Below are 19,759 nucleotides of genomic sequence, written 5' to 3' on the forward strand. Positions count from 1 at the left end.
ACCCTCAAGCTGCTTTGTCTTCCAGATTCTTCACAAATTGTTTCTTAATCTAAAAGGTTTCAAAGCTGCCTGCTTTGGTCAGTTCTTTTGAGTTTTATATTTCTATGAGCACATACAAAAACAAAATTTGTTTTTTTCTTCGGTTAACCTGCCTTGTGTCAATTTAATTATTAAACTAGCCGAAGAACCTAAAAGGGAAGGAAGGAAAAGTTTTCTCCTCCTGCAGTGCTGAGTCATTTGTTCAGAGACAGCTTGGAAAGATGTTAGTAGACAGCAGTCACACTCTTGAGAGTAGGGAGGAGAATTGCTTCAAGATATTCCCGAAAGATATTTGCTCCAGGAGAAAACTGTGTCACAGAAACACTATAGCAGTGATTCTCAAATTTGAGTGTACATCTGAAACTATACCTGGGGGGCTTATTAAAACAAGGGCTACTGGGACCTACAGAATTTCTGGTTCAGTAGGTCAGGGTGGATCCCAAGAATGTGCATTTCTAGTAAGTCCCCAGGTGATGGTGATACTGCTGGGCCAGGGACAACACTTTGAGAAATACTGCCTTACAACAGTGTCTAGAAAGATAGGTTAGTATTAGGCAGGAACTAGAGAAAATTTTGCTTCCAACTTCTTTTAGTTGTACACAGGTTAATTTTCATAAAGCAGCACTTCATATTTCTAATTTGCTAAAAAATTTCACTATTTTCTGCTAAATAAAGTTATAATAATGAACTAGACATCAAAAATCATTAGCAGTGTCCCTAACCTTTGACCTATGTTCTTGACATACTAGTTCACTTGTTGGCCCTCAAAATAATTTCAAAGCCTTCATGCTTTACTCACCCAGAGTACCCATCACAGTACCTTGCAAATAATATTTATTAAAATAATTGCTGCATTCGAGATAGATTTCTTTGGGTTGCTATAAAGCAGTAATAAAGAAATACTCAAATACTTGGGCAGGTTTGTTCTATAGGCTTCTCTGTGAACAAAATTCTGATTATGAGGAATGACAGATGGATGTGACAGTACAAAGACCTGCTTCTCTGTCCTCAGTTCAGGATAACTCTGAAGGTTCCATTCAGCCCAGAGCTCTTGTGGAATCGGTGGAGGCCTTTGTTGAGACTGCATTGGAATTCAACTTCCCTTTTTTTACTCAGTTCTTCCTTTTCTTTCTCATAGGCGTTGACCTCAAGGGCTCTCCCTAGTAAACTTCCTGCACAGAAATTTCCCTGTCTCCAGAGTCTGTTTCCTGAAGAACCCAACTTAAGACAAAAAGCATGGGGACTGACAGCATTTATTAACTCTATTTTGCTGTTTCAGAGACAACATTTTAAAGTGGAAATTAAATGTGCTTTCTAATCAGAGAGATTGAACTTTATTAGGTATCATCTCAGAGAAGTTGCTTTACCTCTCTGAACATGTTTTCTCATCTTGGAAGTGATTTTACTAGGTTGAAGACCATCCCACTGCAGGCACTCAGTACAGGGAGGCCTATAAGTGGCTAAAGCTGAATCACTACAAGGCTAAATATCTAGAGCATATTGTCTGAACTCCTCCCACATGTGCTTTTTATTTTTGCGTTGTAATACTGTGTCTTGATTTGTAGTAAAGCTTCCTCTTAAAAGCCACATGAATTCCAAAATACTTAATATTCCAGGGATGAGATTTTTCCCTCAATTTTGGGAGCAGGAGCAATTTTTATAGCACGAGAGACTGAGATTTACAAATCTTCATCTCAGTGACAGTTGTGTCACATTAATGACTCCTTCTCAGTGGCTTCTAAGGCTGAGAACCTGGCTCTTCGTTCATTCACAGTATTGGTGTTGACCTACTCTTTGCTGTCCTTCCTTGACCCAGTTTCCTCTTTCCATGATCTGATTTCATTGTTATGGTATTGGCATTTTATTATAACAATCATTTTAGAAAGTGTTGGGCTAAGCATAAATTGATGTCCAGATTTTGATCTTGAATATTTCCTACACTAAATACCATCTTTATTTTGGTGAACTTGATCAGACTTTCCCTATAATCCTTGTCCATTATTCACCTTTGTGTTTAATTTATAGCCTTTTAATCTTGAACTCTATATTCAGCTATCATACCTGAGGTGAGTACCAACCCTAAATACCAGCTACTGAGTATTTAGTACTTATTATGTATCAAACATAATATTAAGTGCTTTACAACAGGGGTTTACAAAGAGCAGTCTCTAGGCCAGAAGCATCAGTATCCCTGGTAAACTTGTTAGAAACTCAAATTTCTGAGACTCCTCTAAGATCTAGTAACGCACACTCTAGGGGTGAGACTTAGCAATTTGTATTTTGACAAGCCCCCCAGGTGATTCTCCTGAATGCTCTAGTTTGAGAATCACTGCTTTGCCAATATTATTTTATTATGAAGGCCTAAAACTGGAAGGAAAATAGTCTTATCCCTGTTTTACAGTTGAGGAAACTAAGAATCCGAAATATTAGGTGAATTGTGCAAGGTCTCACACATTCTAGATGGCAGCATGGCAAACTGACCTCAAGTCTGAAAGACTTTGAGAGTCCATCCTCCCAAGTTCTGTTCCATGAAACTCCTCATTGCTTGATCTCATATAATTTCTACTTTGTTGATTACTAAACTTGGGTAAGCCATGCTGCATACTTTGTTTCTGTACGTTTGTCTTTGAATTTCACTAGGCAAACAACAAAAATGCTGGTTAACTTCATTATAATAAATGTATATATCTTACCCCTGAGGTAGCTTCCCATATGGTAGGATCACTTGGTGATCTTTCTTCCCATCTCTTGTGGGTTCACTGTGTTATCCCTGTCAAAACTTGTTCCAGATATCCTCTACTTTTTTCAGGCTCACAGTGCTATTTCTTCAGTAGAATTCCCATTGCTGTTTTCCTAGAGATCCAGGGACAAGATAATGTAAGCCTTTCTTATATCCTGCCATTCCACTTTAGAATCTCAGTACATCTTCTTGTTTCTATTCCTGTGTCGTTTCTTCTAAGGAACGGGTGACCCTTTTCTCTGTTAAGATTGATTACCTAACTCCTGGTTCACTAGTTCTGTTTTTTCTTTTCAGATATTGCTCAATCAATTCTCCCCTTCTCTCACCTGGAACTTCTTTCCCACATATTTGGCCCTTTAATTTCATCAAAAAAGTATGTTTGGACTTTCCGTTTTCTAAAGAGGAACAACCTTACTCAATCCTGCTATCAGCCCTCTCTACCTTCAATCTCTGTCTTTTGTCTTCAGTTGATTGTCATAGTTCTTTAAAGAATAATCTAAAATTCTTCTTTAATTCCTTTGCCACTCATAATAGTGATACTTTTTGGTGCAACAATACTCTTGAAAGTAATCAATTAACTTTTTGTTAAATCCTCCTCCAAAACAAACCCTTCTCCAAAATAAATCTACAACCTCCCTCAATGGCTTTAATGTTTCTCCTTTAATACCTCTGTCCCATTTGTTATCTGTTGTCCGTTCTATCTCTGTAACAAAACTTTTCCCTAACTTGGTTTTCACAACACTGAAATAACAGAGCCCACTTAGCCATCTCTTCCCATCTTTTTCGTTGTGATTTGGTGTTTCCTATTCTATAAAATTATTAATTCATTCAGTGAACATTTTTAGAGGCTACTATGTGTCAGGTTAGTGCAAAAGTGAGAAAACAGTACATTATCTCAGTCCTTAAAACTGCCTTATGCAGAGAGTACTGTTATCCATATTTCATGGATGCTGATTCTGAGTAACAGGAAGCGACATAGTTCTAAGCTTCTGTCCTAAACACTTTATGTTTCTTTCTCTATTCAACTTCACTAACTTTACAGTCTCCAAAAATTTAGCTCTCTCTATATGCCCAGAGCTCTAAAAAATGAAAGTGAACACAAGCTCTAACCCAGAATTTATTTCCTCAAAGCAAGGCTTCTATTCCTACTATGTAATCATCCATACCTGAACATCTCCCCCAAACCTCTGACTAAAAGTATCCAAAGAGAATTGATTATCTGATAGCCTTTCCCCAATAAACATAAAAATATAACCAACTGTAAGTTTCGTTTTTGACTTGTCAGTTCTTAATGGTACTATTTCTAGTACTGCAGGCACAAAACCTTAGAGATCTCTTGAATAAATCTCTCTCCTCCACACAATTGCTATGTAATACTGTTAATTATGTCTCCTTTTAAAGATCTTTATGTTTCATTTCCCACAACTGGTATCATTGTTTGTATCTTTATGATCTCTTACCTGTGGCTTCCACTGCCTCCTAAGTGTTTTCTACAACTCTATTTTCTGCTTATTAGTTCATTCCATTATCTTTTTTTAAATCAAATCTTCTTGCTGTATTTTTTATTATGGTGGTTCCTTGCTCAACCCTTCTAAAGTGAAGTACGAACTGCTAAGGGTAGCAGTCATAGCACCTGCTAACCTTTCAGGCTGTTGCTTCCACCTTCTTCCATGCAGTGTATGTTTGGATCAAGGGGTCCACTACTCCCCATACTTTGCTGCTCTTACACTTTCACCTTAAATGTTTACTTCTGCCTGATGGAATCATATCACATTTAAAGGTTTGTCTAGAATGACTTTTCTTCTCTGAAGTCTCTTCAGACCTTGCTGCCTTTTAAACTGCTAATGTGTTTGGTATTCTCTTGCGGTACCGCAGACTGCCTAATATGATGTTTATTGGTATATGTCAAATTGTTCTTTCAAAGCAGGAACTGTGTCATATTCTATTCACCCCAAGAAAGGCCTTCATCATGGCAAAGACTTACTAACACTTGCTGAACTGAAATGACAGGGTGAGTATTTAAATCCAGACAAAAACATGTGGAGAGAGAGGATCAAACCAAGCTAACATAGTCATGCTAAGTAGTTCTCTTTATTTCTTCTAGGCATTTACTCTTCTTGTTTGTTTGTTTGTTTGTTTTTTTATTAGCTTGAGAAGTGATTTAACTTCTTGATAGTACATACTTGACCAGTGCTGCATATCTGCTAAAGTCAACAACTGGCTCAGAGGATGAATAGACTACACTTGAGAGGGTGTTACTTAGGATTTTCTTTCTAAATGTGTTTGTGCAGTGGTCACTGCTGATTATTTTTGAGAGCTTATCTTAAGGACATATAGCAAATTACCATTATCTTTATACATTTTCTTCAACGTTAGTATTCCTAATAATTTTCTCAACAGCAATGACTAATGGCAATAATGACAGCATTGTATATGTGGCACACTTTATACTTTGCACTCCGCTCATCTTTATGTTATTTGGCCTTCCCAGCATGCTGAAACCCCATGAAAGACAGTGTCTCGGTAACTTGTTATTTCAGATCCTCTTACAAATAGTGGCTCAGCTGATATCAGAAAGCAAGTTTATACTGTTTGTGTTTTGCAACTCAAAATGTGGTCCTTGGATCTGCTGCCTCTGCCACACCATTAGACCTGGAGGGAATCTCAGGCCCTACTCCAGACCTATTTATTTGAAGAGAATCTGAACTTTTCACCAGAGTCCCTAGATGATTAGTGTGCACAGCAAAGTTTGAGAAACACCCCCCTACCTCCTAAGAAAGGACAACAGAGGGTGTGTTTTCATCCCCAGGGTACTATAGTTGGGGGGGGGGGGAGGTTAGGGGTAAGGGTAGAGAGAGAGAGAGAGAGAGGCAGGGAGGGAGAAACAGGAGGAGGAAGGACAGAAGCATTTGGTCAAGGAAGAAAAAAATCCCAGTAGGGCTTGGGTCCCTCAAGAGAGGTGAGAACTGGGGTTTTGTGGAGGAGGGACTTTCCAGTGTATTTTCAGTGTCTTCACCCTATCACTTTGTATCTGCACCCAGGTTGGAGGCTCACTGTTAAAAAAAAAAAAAAAAGGCGGAGTGGGGTAGGAGTGAGGGTGGGGGGTGGAGCTGTTTTCAGGTAGAACAACGCAACCGGGGAGGGAGGATAAAGGACCTAAGCCGAAAAGGAAAGCCCCTTTTCTGAGCCTCCTGGAGCTCATTTCCAATCCCTCTAGTTTCTGGGTGCATTTCTCTTCCTCACGTTTGCCCCTAAACACCCAGGATCCGCTCACCCCATTAAAGCTAGTTGCTCGCCTCTGGGCTGCTTCGTCTCTCCGCAGTCTCGGTCTTTCCCCGGCACCCCGGGCCGGGCCCTCCCTCCGCGCCCGCTCGCACCTCTCCACCGGCTGCACCTGCGGCTCGGGCTGGGGCTGGGCTGGGGCTGGGGCTGGGGCTCGGGCTCGGGCTCGGCTGGGCTCGGGCTGGGGCTCGGGCTGGGGCGCAGGCTCGGGCTCGGGCTGGGGCTCGGACGCGTGCGGAGCGCCGCGGGGCGAGGCGGAGGCAGAGGCAGAGGCGCGCCGGCAGCCACCCCCGCGCCAGCCCGCGCCTGGGGGCAGCCCGCGTGGCGCTCGCCTCAGGGACTGCTCCCCGCGGCCGCCGCCGCCCACGCCGCGCGGAGAGCAGCAGGGCCGGAGCTGCAGGCGGGCAGCTGCGCGCCCCCGGGGCCGGCCAGCCCGGGCGGCCGCTCCTCCCGATGCCGGGGCCGGGGCGCCGGGCGGCTGCGGGCAGGAGGATGAAGGGCTCGGCGGGAGGAAGGAGAGAGAAGCTGCTGGGGCCCACGAAAGCTCAGCCCAGCCACGGTAAGTTGAGCGCAAGAGAGGCGTCTGGGCTCGGGTGGCGGAGTTGGCTGGGCTGCTGGACGTGGGGCTGGGCTGGCGTCCCCGCGAGCGGCGAGGCGCACGCAAGGGGCATCTGCAAGGTCCACGCCGGGACGCCCCCGGCCCCGTGCGCCCTGCCCTGGGGCTGCCCCGGTGCCTCTCCTGCTCCGCGCCCAGCAGCGACGTGAGCTGGGTGCAGGGGCCGAAGTGTAGGGCGCAGAGCTCCAGGGTCTCCGGCCCCCCACCAGGCGCCCACGGGGGCCGGGGGGAGGGGGGGCGACCGGGTGAGCCCGGCTGAGGCTGGAGTCGCGGGCTGGGCCCCCAGGATGGGCCTGTCTCCTAGTGGGTGTGTTGGGGGCGCGCTCCCTCCTCGGGAAACCTGGCGAAGTTGTTGGGATAAGAAGGCACAGCGGGCCAGCTTCGTGATGGTCTTTTCTTCTTATTTTCTCCCTTCTTCTTTGCCTTTATCTTCCCACCTTTCCTTCTTGGTTTCTTTTGAAGATCTTCAGGATGCACAGGATTTGCAAGCAACGTGGGGAGCTGCTGTGGGATAGGATGGCTTCCTCCAGGGGAATAATTTTAACGCGTAGGTTGGAGTTGGGAGGTTAAGGGTAAATCCGTGCCCCTGGATCTGATTGCCCTCCTGGTCCAGGAGGCTGAGTTCGAAGAGACGGCACAGTTCGGGGTACCTTGTGACTTCCTGCGTTTGGGGAGAAGTTTTATTGCCTGTACACATTGGGGTCAGAGGAAACCTGCCGTGCCCACTACAGTGCCGCGCCTTGTGAAACGCTCTATTCCCCATCTGTCCCCCTTACAGTTCAGGCTTGTCTGCATCTCACGTATTGCTGGAGATGATGTTTATGTCGGCTTTAGCCTGAGCTGCAGCTAAAGTAGCAAGGGGTGTGATGTTCCTGGGTGTGTGAGCACCCCCAAATTCTGGAACCTTGAACTGACTTCAGAGACTATGTTCTGTAGTTACACTAAGGAAGGACCCTCGAGCTGGTGCTCTTGTAGGACATTCGTTTGGTGCTTTCTGGGGGATGTCATGGGGGGAATTTCTCTCTTTTCTCTTGAGGCTGTTTGCTAGTTGTCTGTTTAAAGTGATTTTCATGTCCAGTCAATTCTGGTTCACCATGTTCTCTGAAACCAACTAGAAAAGTTTCTCTCTCTCTCTTTCTCTCTCTCTGGGTTTTCATATCACCCTTACTTGCTGGTACCAGTAGTTTAGTCACTATCCTCTGGTCTGTAAGCATGAAAGGCAAATATGGGTCATTTCAAATTATGTAGATTGATGCAGCACAGCGTGTCTGGGGTTTGCTGCAATTTCTCCACATTTCCTTCCAGATGTTCCTCAGAAATTAACTTGCGCACCCTATCCAGGAAGCTAAAACATAGACTGGGGGAATGGGCCATGTATTATCTTAGATTTCAGTAAATGAAATGCTGGAAGCTCTCTGTTAGGAGAAAGGAACCTAAGCCAAAATATAGGGTGTCTGGACTATTTTTGCTCCGGGACAAAGTGGCTAAAGGACCTTTGAGGTTATTTGACAGCAACAAGAACAGTAGTAATAATGACATCTAACATTTTTTTTTTTCCCTAATCAGTGCACACCAAGCAGTGTATTAAGGGCTTTACAGCTCCTGTAAATACCTAACAACCCCAAAAAGGCAACATCTGTACATCTCCATTGTGTAGATAAGGAAAAAGAAACCTTAGAGATGTAAAATTTGGAAAAAATCGAGTTAATGTTGTAGAACTGAGGATTGCAGGACTCCAAAATTGGTTTCTTTAGCCCCTACACAATCTTGTTGAATCTTATTTGAAACGTGGGAGTATTATCTGAGTCCTAAACTCGATGAAAAAATTGGTATGGCAATGACCACATCATAGATTGATTCAGTTCACAGCTATTTAAAATGTTTAATATAACAGAGATGTTGAACTCAGACTTCAAATCAAATGAAAATTGTGCGGCATTTATGTAATTTGGTCTGCCAACTCTAGAGAGAGCTAAATGCTGAGGTCTTGGTGTTCCTCTTGACAGTGTTCCTTCTTTGAGTCCCTTTATTGTAAATCAATAGTGTAGTATAGCCTCTCTCTTAACAATGTGTGATTTATAGCATCCAGCATACCTGGTGCTGACATCACGTTTGTATGACTCTCTAGAGTTATCCTGAGGTCTATCTGGACACTCTTCTGTTTCAGCCAGTTTATAATTAATGCTCAGATCCTAACAAGATGTTGAATTTCTATTAGGAGATACTAGCAGCTTGTTTGAACATTTCCTTTCTATTTTCAACAGTATTTTCAAAACAATTACACCCCCTGCTGTGATTTGCTATTTACTAGGTGCATCAAAAGTTCAGTAATGAAAAATGTTTGTAATTCAAAAAAACATAGTGTCTCATCTACCATAACAACTTCAGCTAAAAGATTCACATCCAATTTAGGGCTTATTTTATCTGAAGTTTAATTAAGATGTTGCATTTCTTCCTGCAAAGTGTATCAGGTAGTTGGGTACACATCTTCCACTATTTTCTTGTAATCTCCAACTTTATAAATTCATTAGTGATGAGTTCTTCAGATAATTTATGTTAGTACTTATCTAAAGATTTTGAGGTTTTAAAACTAAGAGCAAGAACAACAAATAAGATGCATGTGTCATATTTCTTCACAAGCTGTAATTATGCTTATCTGGGGAATAGTGATGTATGTTAAGTCATAGATCTGATTTGCCTGCACATGAATGGAATTATCAGATGAAAGCATATAAATCCATTGGGATTCTAATGATATTCATACCCCAGATGTGAAAACTGCTTTGGAAAGTAGAGAATCTTTGAGAAGTTAAGCTATTTTACTATGTTTCATTGCACTTGCGTTGTATCTAATTGTTTTTTAATAAAACTACATTTCTCTAGTAAACTAGTGGTTACTCCTATGATTTCTTTTGTTTTAGGGTTAAATTGTATTTTCTAGTAGTAACTTAGCATTGCATCAAATATATATTTGCGTCTTTTCTCTTGATATATTTGAAGCCTAAAAAAATAGTATTTTGTCTACCGTAAACACTACATTTCTGAGTACATGTGGGTTTTAGGAGGAATATAAAAATAGTGTAGTAATAACTTGCCTAGAGGTTTTACTTTTTATTTTATTTTATTTTATTTTATTTTTTAAAGATTTTATTTATTTATTCATGATAGTCACACACACAGAGAGAGAGAGAGAGAGAGAGAGGCAGAGACACAGGCAGAGGGAGACGCAGGCTCCATGCAGGGAGCCTGACGTGGGATCCGATCCTAGGTCTCCAGGATCGCGCCCCAGGCCAAAGGCAGGCGCTAAACCGCTTCGCCACCCAGGGATCCTGAGGTTTTACTTTTTAGAAGTAGATACTGAGGTTGCTATAATCCTTAACATATTTAACCGTAGTAATGAAGTATTGAAGCTAATTATGAATATGAATTGTTGAATTGCAAAATACTTTATAAAGAATGTCTTATAAATGGGTTACCCTTATAATCACATGAACATCTGTTCTGTTTTCAAGTTTCATCTTTGCACAATAGGACTACTAGTTTATTTGATATTATTTGGTGATTTGAACAACCAGATCTCTGGAAAATGATTTAAACTCGATAAGCATTTGAGTCACATTGATATCACAAACTGAAGAAACTCATATTGGGGAACAATTTTAAATTTTGAATCTTTCAAGAGCTTAGAACACAAGGTAGGTAAGATTCCTTAGTTTTTTGACAAGTATTCTAAAGAGAGAGTCTGAGTAAAATATGGCTGTGGGTTGAACATCAAGCAAGCACTTCAGTAGCCTCTTAGGAAACCTTGATTTGGCTCAAATGGGGTTATGTGCCTGAAATTCATTAGTGTAATTAATCTTTTGAACAAGTGAATAACATATTTGAGATCATATAAAAAATTCCAGTATATTAAAAATGTATTATATATTCTAGGGCCTGCTTAAAAAATAGCAATAACTCCCCTTTCTGGATTGATCCAGCATTAACTAAAAATAAAGTTTGATGACAGAGAACTTTCAGGATATTGAGAGGTAGAGATGAATTAAATTCTTTATGAAGTTTTTGTCCCATTTTAAATGTGATTTTAATCCTATCCAGATATTCTGTACCACTTTTAGTGTTTTGCCCAGATTAAAGATGGGATTCAAGAGTATCTTATTCCTTAACTTACTGATGAACTTGGTAGAGAATGCTAGAACAGCGTTCTAGAATGCAATAGGGAGCTCTAGACCATTTAATGATTTTATTACTTTGTCTATAGTGTCATCCAACCATGATTCTTTTTTTGCATTATTTGAAACTCAAAGGGGCAATTCTCCTGATCTGGAATTACATGTACCAAAGCAGGCAAAATATGCAGCATTCCTAAACTGGTCTTTTAAGTAAGAGGTTTGCAGTAAAGGAGAGTTCTTACCTTGCATGCATGTAGTTATGTAGCCCATCTTTCAGCAAACAGGACTAATCTTGGTATATCTTGATAAACCCTTAGACCTATATATCTCCATGAGAAGAACAAATACTAATACAGTGCAGTGTTAGGGAGGTCCATTTTAGGATTTAACTAAGGGTTTCTTATAATACTGGGGTCAGATGTTCTCTGTTTAGTTTTTTTTTTTTATAATCTTGTAATGTGTCCTTTTTTTTGTATCTAAAGAGTTAATCACTGTTGTTTTTATAATTATTTAAAAATTCTTAGAGATTTCTTTCTCCTTTAACAACCTTTCATTCTACCCTCAACTGAACGGAAATAAAAAAATAATGTAGTATTTACAGAGGAATACACTTGAAACTCCAGAAGGCATCCTGAAAAATCTAGATTTTAAAACTTTTTTGTGGAGAACAACTTTTATGAGTTGGTCTCTGAGTACCAAATCTATCCAGATCACCTAGAATTTAAAGAATAAAGGTTTCAGGTACTAGATTGAGTTCTCAGGTAGTTAGAAATTTAACATTCATAGTACAATTTGACATTAAAGTTATTGAGACAAAATAGTCATTTAACATGATGTAGCATTTAAGAATGTGAACTCAAGAACTAGAATGCCTATGTTCGAATCCTTGCTCTGTTACTTATAAACTATGAGAGTTTAGTCAACTTACTGTATGTTTCTTTGCCTTGTCTATAAAATGGTGATGCTATGTGACCTATCTTGTAGGTTTATTGGACACTTAAGACGTGCTTCAAATAGTGTCTAGTACAAAGTGAATATGCCATAGATATTAGTTATTTTTAATCACTGTCATGTATTAGTTTTCTGCCAGATTGCCACAAACTTGGTGGCTTAAAACAACAGAAATGTATTCTCTCATAATTCTGGAGGTCAGAAATCTGGCACCAGTATCACGAGGCTGAAATCGAGGTATCAGCAAGGCTGTGCATAGTCAGGAGGCTCTAGGGGAGAATCTGTACCCTGCCTCTTGCAGCTTCTGGTGGCTATTGGCATTCCTTGGTTTGTGGTCACACCACTCTGATCTCTGCATTTGTCTGTCCATTACCTTCTCCTCTGTGAATCTAATTTTCCTCTGCTTTTCTCTCATAAGGACATTTTTTTTATAAATTTATTTTTTATTGGTGTTCGATTTGCCAACATATAGAATAACACCCAGTGCTCATCCCATCAAGTGCCCCTCTCAGTGCCCGTCACCAAGTCACCCCATCCCCCCCTGCCCACCTCCCCTTCCACCACCCCTAGTTCGTTTCCCAGAGTTAGGAGTCTCTCATGTTCTGTCTCCCTTTCTGATATTTCTCACTCATTTTTTCTCCTTTCCCCTTTATTCCCTTTCACTATTTTTTATATTCCCCAAATGAATGAGACCATATAATGTTTGTCCTTCTCCGACTGACTTAGTTCACTCAGCATAATACCCTCCAGTTCCATCCACTTTGAAGCAAATGGTGGGTATTTGTCGTTTCTAATGGCTGAGGAATATTCCATTGTATACATAAACCACATCTTCTTTATCCATTCATCTTTCGATGGACACCGAGGCTCCTTCCACAGTTTGGCTATTGTGGACATTGCTGCTATAAACATCGGGGTGCAGGTGTCCCGGCATTTTATTACATCTGTATCTTTGGGGTAAATCCCCAGCAGTGCAATTGCTGGGTTGTAGGGCAGGTCTATTTTTTCCTCTTTGAGGAACCTCCACACAGTTTTCCAGAGTGGCTGCACCAGTTCACATTCCCACCAACAGTGCAGGAGGGTTCCCCTTTCTCCGCATCCTCTCCAACATTTGTTGTTTCCTGCCTTGTTAATTTTCCCCATTTTCACTGGTGTGAGGTGGTATCTCATTGTGGTTTTGATTTGTATTTCCCTGATGGCAAGTGATGTGGAGCATTTTCTCATGTGTTTGTTGGCCATGCCTATGTCTTTCCTTTTCACGTCTTTTGCCCATTTCATGATTGGATTATTTGTTTCTTTGCTGTTGAGTTTAATAAGTTCTTTATAGATCTTGGATACTAGCCCTTTATCTTATATGTCATTTACAAATATCTTCTCCCATTCTGTAGGTTGTCTTTTAGTTTTGTTGACTGTATCCTTTGCTGTGCAAAAGCTTCTTATCTTGATGAAGTCCCAATAGTTCATTTTTGCTTTTGTTTCTTTTGCCTTCATGGATGTATCTTGCAAGAAGTTACTGTGGCCAAGTTCAAAAAGGGTGTTGCCTGTGTTCTCCTCTAGGATTTTGATGGAATCTTGTCTCACATTTAGGTCTTTCATCCATTTTGAGTTTATCTTTGTGTATGGTGCAAGAGAGTGGTCTAGCTTCATCCTGTGGATGTCCAATTTTCCCAGCACCATTTATTGAAGAGACTGTCTTTTTTCCAGTGGATAGTCTTTCCTCCTTTGTCAAATATTAGTTGACCATAAAGTTGAGGGTCCACTTCTGGATTCTCTATTCTGTTCCATTGATCTATGTGTCTGTTTTTGTGCCAGTATCATACTGTCTTGATGACCACAGCTTTGTAGTACAACCTGAAATCTGGCATTGTGATGCCCCCAGCTATGGTTTTCTTTTTTAATATTCCCCTGGCTATTCGGGGGTCTTTTCTGATTCCACACAAATCTTAAGATAATTTGTTCCAACTCTCTGAAGAAAGTCCATGGTATTTTGATAGGGATTGCATTAAATGTGTAAATTGCCCTGGGTAGCATTGACATTTTCACAGTATTAATTCTTCCAATCCATGAGCATGGAATATTTTGCACTCTCTCAGGCCTGTCTCCAGAGCTTCTTTAAACGTTTGATAGAATTCCCCAGGGAAGCCATCTGGCCCTGGACTTTTGTATCTTGGGAGGTTTTTGATGACTGCTTCAATTTCCTCCCTGGTTATTGGCCTGTTCAGGTTTTCTATTTCTTCATGTTCCAGTTTTGGTAGTTTGTGGCTTTCCAGGAATGCGTCCATTTCTTCTAGATTGCCTAATTTATTGGCGTATAGCTGTTCATAATATGTTTTTAAAATCGTTTGTATTTCCTTGGTGTTAGTAGTGATCTCTCCTTTCTCATTAATGATTTTATTAATTTGAGTCTTCTCTCTCTTCTTTTTAATAAGGCTGGCTAATGGTTTATCTATCTTATTAATTCTTTCAAAGAACCAACTCCTGGTTCTGTTGATCTGTTCCACAGTTCTTCTGGGCTCTATTTCACTGAGTTCTGCTTGAATCTTTATTAACTCTGTTCTTCTGCTGGGTGTAGGATCTATTTGCTGTTTTTTCTCTAGCTAGGTGTAAGGTTAGCTTTTGTATTTGAGTTCTTTGCAGTTTTTGGATGGCTGCTTGTATTGCGATGTATTTCCCCCTCAGGACTGCTTTTGCTGTATCCCAAAGATTTTGAATGGTTGTATCTTCATTCTCGTTAGTTTCCATGAATCTTTTAAATTCTTCCTTAATTTCCCGGTTGACCCTTTCATCTTTTAGCAGGATGGTCCTTAACCTCCACGTGTTTGAAATCCTTCCAAACTTCTTCTTGTGATTTAGTTCTAATTTCAAAGCATAATGGTCTGAGAATATGCAGGGGACGATCCCAATCTTTTGGTATCGGTTAAGACCTGATTTGTGACCCAGTATGTGGTCTATTCTGGAGAAAGTTCCATGTGCACTTGAGAAGAATGTGTATTCAGTTGCGTTTGGATGTAAAGTTCTGTAGATATCTGTGAAATCCATCTGGTCCAGTGTATCATTTAAAGCTCTTGTTTCTTTGGGGATGTGCTTAGGGACCTATCTATTGTAGAAAGCGCTACATTGAAGTCACCAAGTATAAGTGTATTATTATCTAAGTATGTCTTCACTTTGGTTATTAATTGATATATTTGGCAGCTCCCACATTCGGGACATATATATATATTGATGATTGTTAAGTCCTCTTGTTGGATAGATCCTTTAAGTATGATATAGTGTCCCTCTTCATCTCACTAGTCTTTGGTGTAAACTTTATTTTATCTGATATAAGAATGGCTACCCCTGCTTTCTTTTGAGGACCATTTGAATGGTACATGGTTCTCCAACCTTTTATTTTCAGGCTGTAGGTGTCCTTATGTCTAAAATGAGTCTCTTGTAGACAACAAATAGATGGGTCCTGCTTTTTTATCCAGTCTGAAACCCTGTGCCTTTTGATGGGGTCATTAAGCCCGTTCACATTCAGAGTTACTATTGAAGGATATGAGTTTAGTGTCATCATGATACCTATTCACTCCCTGTTTTTGTGGGTTGTTCCATTGGACTTCCTCTTAAAGAGGAATTTTAAGAGTCCCCCTTAATATTTCTTGCAGAGCTGGTTTGGAGGTCACATATTCTTTCAGTTCCTGCCTGTCTTGGAAGCTCTTTATCTCTCCTTCCATTCTGAATGAGAGCCTTGCTGGATAAAGTATTCTTGGCTGCATGTTCTTCTCATTTAGGACCCTGAATATATCCTGCCAGCCCTTTCTGGCCTGCCAGGTCTCTGTGGAGAGGTCTGCTGTTACCCTAATACTCCTCCCCATAAAAGTTAGAGATTTCTTGTCTCTTGCTGCTTTAAGGATCTTCTCTTTATCTTTGGAATTTGCAAGCTTCACTATTAAATGTCGAGCTGTTGAGCGGTTTTTATTGATTTTAGGGGGGGATCTCTCTATTTCCTGGATCTGAATGCCTGTTTCCCTCCCAAGATTGGGAAAGTTTTCAGCTATGATTTGTTCAAATACATATTCTGGACCTCTGTCCCTTTTGGCGCCCTCAGGAACCCCAATTAAATGTAGATTTTTCTTTCTGAAGCTGTCATTAATTCCCTTAATCTATCCTCATGATCTTTTAATTGTCTCTTTTTTCCTCAGTTTCCCTCTTTGCCGTCAACTTGTCTTCTATGTCACTCCTTCATTCTTCTACCTTGTTAACCCTCATCGTTAGGACCTCTAGTTTGGATTGCATCTCATTTAATTGATTTTTAATCTCTGCCTGATTAGCTCTAAATTCTGCAGTCATGAAGTCTCTTGAGTCCTTTTATGCTTTTTTCTATAGCCACCCGTAGCTGTATAATAGTGCTTCTGAATTGGCTTTCTGACATTGAATTGTAATCCAAATTTTGTACTGTGGGAGAGAGGACTGTTTCTGATTCTTTCTTTTGAGGTGAGTTTTTCCTTCTAGTCATTTTGCTCAGTGCAGAGTGGCCGAAAACAAGTTGTATTGGGAAAAGGAGAAAAAGAGAGAAGAGAAAGAAGAAAAGAAAATGAAAAAGAAAAAGAAGGAAAAAAAAGAAGAAGAGAAAAAAAAAAAGCTGGGGGGAAGCAAATAGAAATCAAAAAACAAAAAACAAGGGGGAGTATCTTCTGATTCTGTATACTATAAATCCCTCGACTTCCCCTGGAACTTTCCAGTGCTGTTTGGTCAATAATTTGTTTTCCCCTGTCCCTCTAGCTGGTCTTCTGGGATAGGGGCCTGCTGTGCTGATTCTCAGGTGTGTGCACTTGGGGGAGCTGCTCAGTCCCCTGCCTGGTGCAGGGGTCAGTGAAGGTTGTTTAACCTGTTTATCCGTTGAGGCCACTGTGAGGCTCAGTGGGGGTTGTTTATCCTGTGAGGCTACTGTGAAGCTCAGTGGGGGTTGTTTACCCTGTGAGGCCCCAGGAGGAACAACGCCGGTGGCGGCGGCCAGCTCTCCAGCCCTAGAGTCAGCTCCCGCAGTAACTACAGAGCTCTCAGTCTGCAGGGGCCTGGATGCTCCGGGGGCGGGGCCGCTGATCTGCTCAGCTTGGGGCCGCCAGGGGGCAGGAATGTCCTTGCTGACCTGTGCAGTCCTGGCTTCTGCCTGTCCTTGGGGGAGTGCCGGATCTTGGGCTGTGTCCTCGGAGCCCTGTGCTCCGGGGCCTGCGCTGTTGGAATCATGCTCCTGGCCAGGCAGCTCCCTCCCGCGGAGCCTCCACCGGAGCCGGTCTGAGCTGCTCCTGGGACCGTGCAGCCCCCTCCACGCGGAGCCTCTGTCTCAGCCACTGCCAAGCTGCTCCTGGGTCCAGCCGTGCTAGCACTGCAGCCCTTTAGGGAGCTCGGCCGTGAGGTGTGGCGAGCTCCCTCCGGGGCGCATGTGCTCTGTTAGTGTCCCTGGGAGTCTGAGGGCATCCCCGCCCCTCCTGGGGTCCTGCTCTAAATCCTTGCCAGCGTCTTAAGGACATTCATGACTGCAGTTAGGGCCTGTCCTGATAATCCAGAATAATTTCTTACTTTAAGATCCTTAGTGTAATCATATCTACATTCTTTTTCCAAATAAGATGACATTACGGGTTCTAGGGGTTGGGATCTGAGGGGCTGGAGTGGGGATGGCGGGGTTGGGTGCACATTATTTTGCCTACTATAATCATCATCCTCATATTCTTATACTGTGGTAGTTGTATGAAAAGATGGCAGAACCAACATAAATAAGTTATGAAAAATATAGAAAGGATCAGAAATTTCATGTTTTTAAAGCAAATTGTCTTATGTTCAAATTTTGACCAGATATTTGGATCAAAGACTTCAGAGCAATTAATTATTTTCTGTTCACTTTAACATAATGCAGTCAGTAAATATTTGATGAGTGGTTACTATGTGCTTGTAGAGTACTGGTGCTTAGGATGTCTGTGTTGATGGCAAAAGCAAGGCCCTGGACTCCTGGAGCATTTAGTGTATTTAAAAGATAGCTAGACAGCTACTATCTTTTAACTAGTACTTTTGGCCCTTTGTGTTTAACCTCAAATTTTAGGAGCAAAGAATTACTATTAAAATCACTTTAGAGATAAAGGACTAAGCTAAGAAACATATATGCACATAGCTAGATGGGACAACTTTTGAACTATTCCTTCTGGTTGTACTTTATAAGCAACAAAATAAAAATCAGGAACAAATTTAACAAAATAAATAATACATTTTTAGCAATATAAACAGAATTTTGTCAACCACATAGTTAACTAGAAATATCAACTAATAAGATATTATGGTTAATTTGACTTGGGTTTAGCTGACAAGAGGTTTTCCTTTGGAATTAATATATTTTACATTTTAAAAAAAGAGTATTAGTTGATTTTCTGGCCTTAGTGAATTGACACTATTTTAATTCTTTAGCTTTTTAAAGAAAATTAATTGTAATAAAATACATAAAACATGAAAGTTACCATCTTAACCACTTTTAAGTGTACACTTCAGTGGCATTAAGAACACTCATATAGTTGTGTGACTATCACCACCACACATATCCAAAACTCTTTTCTTCTTACAAAACTAAAACTATCCACTTTAAACAATAGCTCCACATTCTCCTTCCTCCCATTCCCTGGCAACCATCATTCTACTTTCTGCCTGTAAGATTTTGACCACTGTAAGTACCGCCTATAAGTCGAATCATATTGTATTTGTCTTTGTGTGACTGGCTTATTTCACTTAGCATAATGTCCTCAAAGTTCATTCATGTAGTAGCATGTATTAGAATATGTCTTTCCTATTATGTATATATATATATATATATACACACACACTCACACACCTTTTATATATATAAAATTCCCATTTTCTTATTATATATGTATTATATATCAGTGGGCACTTGAGTTGTTTCCATATTTTACCTGCTATGAATATGGATCTACAAACATCTCTTCCAGGCTGCTTTCTATACATTAGGAATATACTCAGAAGTGGAATTCCTGGATCATATAGTAATTCTATTTTTAACTTTTTGAGGAACTGCCATGTTTTCCTTAGTGACTGTGCCATTTTTCATTCCTAGTGCATAAGGCTTTCAGTTTCTCTGATTCTTGCCAAAACTCATTTTTCTTCTTTCTTACTCTTTCTTTCTTTCTTTCTTTTCTTTCTTTTCTTTTCTTTTCTTTTCTTTTCTTTTCTTTTCTTTTCTTTCTTTCTTTCTTTCTTTCTTCTTCTTTCTTTCTTTCTTTCTTTTCTTTCTTCTTTCTTTCTTTTCTTTCTTTCTTTCTTTCTTTCTTCTTCTTTCTTTCTTTCTTTCTTTCTTTCTTTCTTTCTTTCTTTCTTTCCTTTCCTTTCCTTTCCTTTCCTTTCCTTTCCTTTCCTTTCCTTTCTTTCCTTTCTTTCCTTTCTTTCCTTTCTTTCCTTTCTTTCCTTTCGTTTAAGTGGTAGCCATTTTAGTGGGTATGAGGTACTTTCTTTTGGTTGAAATGGTATATTTTGACTTGCATTTCCCTAATAATTAGTGTTTTGAAATCTTTTTGTGTGGTTTGTATATTGACCATTTGTATATCTTCTTTGAAAAAATGTGTATTTAAGTCCTTTGCCCATTTTTGAGTTAGGTTGCTTGTTTTGTTGTTGAGTTTTAAAAGTTCTCTATGTAGGGGTGCCTGGGTTATGCACTAGGTTAACTATCCAATTCTTGATTTTGGCTCAGATTGTGATCTCAGGGTCTTGAGAGTAAGCCCTGCATCGGGCGCTGTGCTCAGTGTAGAGTCTGAGAGTCTCTCTCCCTGTGCCTGTCCTTCTGTTCTCTCACTCCCAAATAAATAAATCATTGCTTAAAAAAATGTTCTCTTTATATTCTGGTTAATCTCTTGTTTGGTATATGATTTTCAAGTTTTTCTCATTCTATGGGTTTTTTTTTTTATTCTATTCATAGTGTTTTTT

At 40.5% G+C, this 19,759-nt stretch overlaps 1 protein-coding gene across 1 annotated transcript in view; it reads left to right on the forward strand.

Annotated features, from left to right (window-relative positions):
• Positions 1 to 6,474: 6,474 nt before the first annotated feature.
• The window catches only part of ZNF385D (zinc finger protein 385D), an 891,925-nt gene continuing 878,640 nt past the window's right edge, over positions 6,475 to 19,759 (forward strand). Inside the window, exon 1 of the mRNA XM_025448806.3 lies at positions 6,475 to 6,620. Within this exon, the coding sequence (XP_025304591.1) occupies positions 6,515 to 6,620 (106 nt within the window). The 5' untranslated portion in view covers positions 6,475 to 6,514. The remainder of the gene's footprint in view (positions 6,621 to 19,759) is intronic.

The sequence above is a fragment of the Canis lupus genome, chromosome 23 (assembly GCF_003254725.2).
Source record: "Canis lupus dingo isolate Sandy chromosome 23, ASM325472v2, whole genome shotgun sequence".
NCBI lineage: Eukaryota > Metazoa > Chordata > Mammalia > Carnivora > Canidae > Canis > Canis lupus.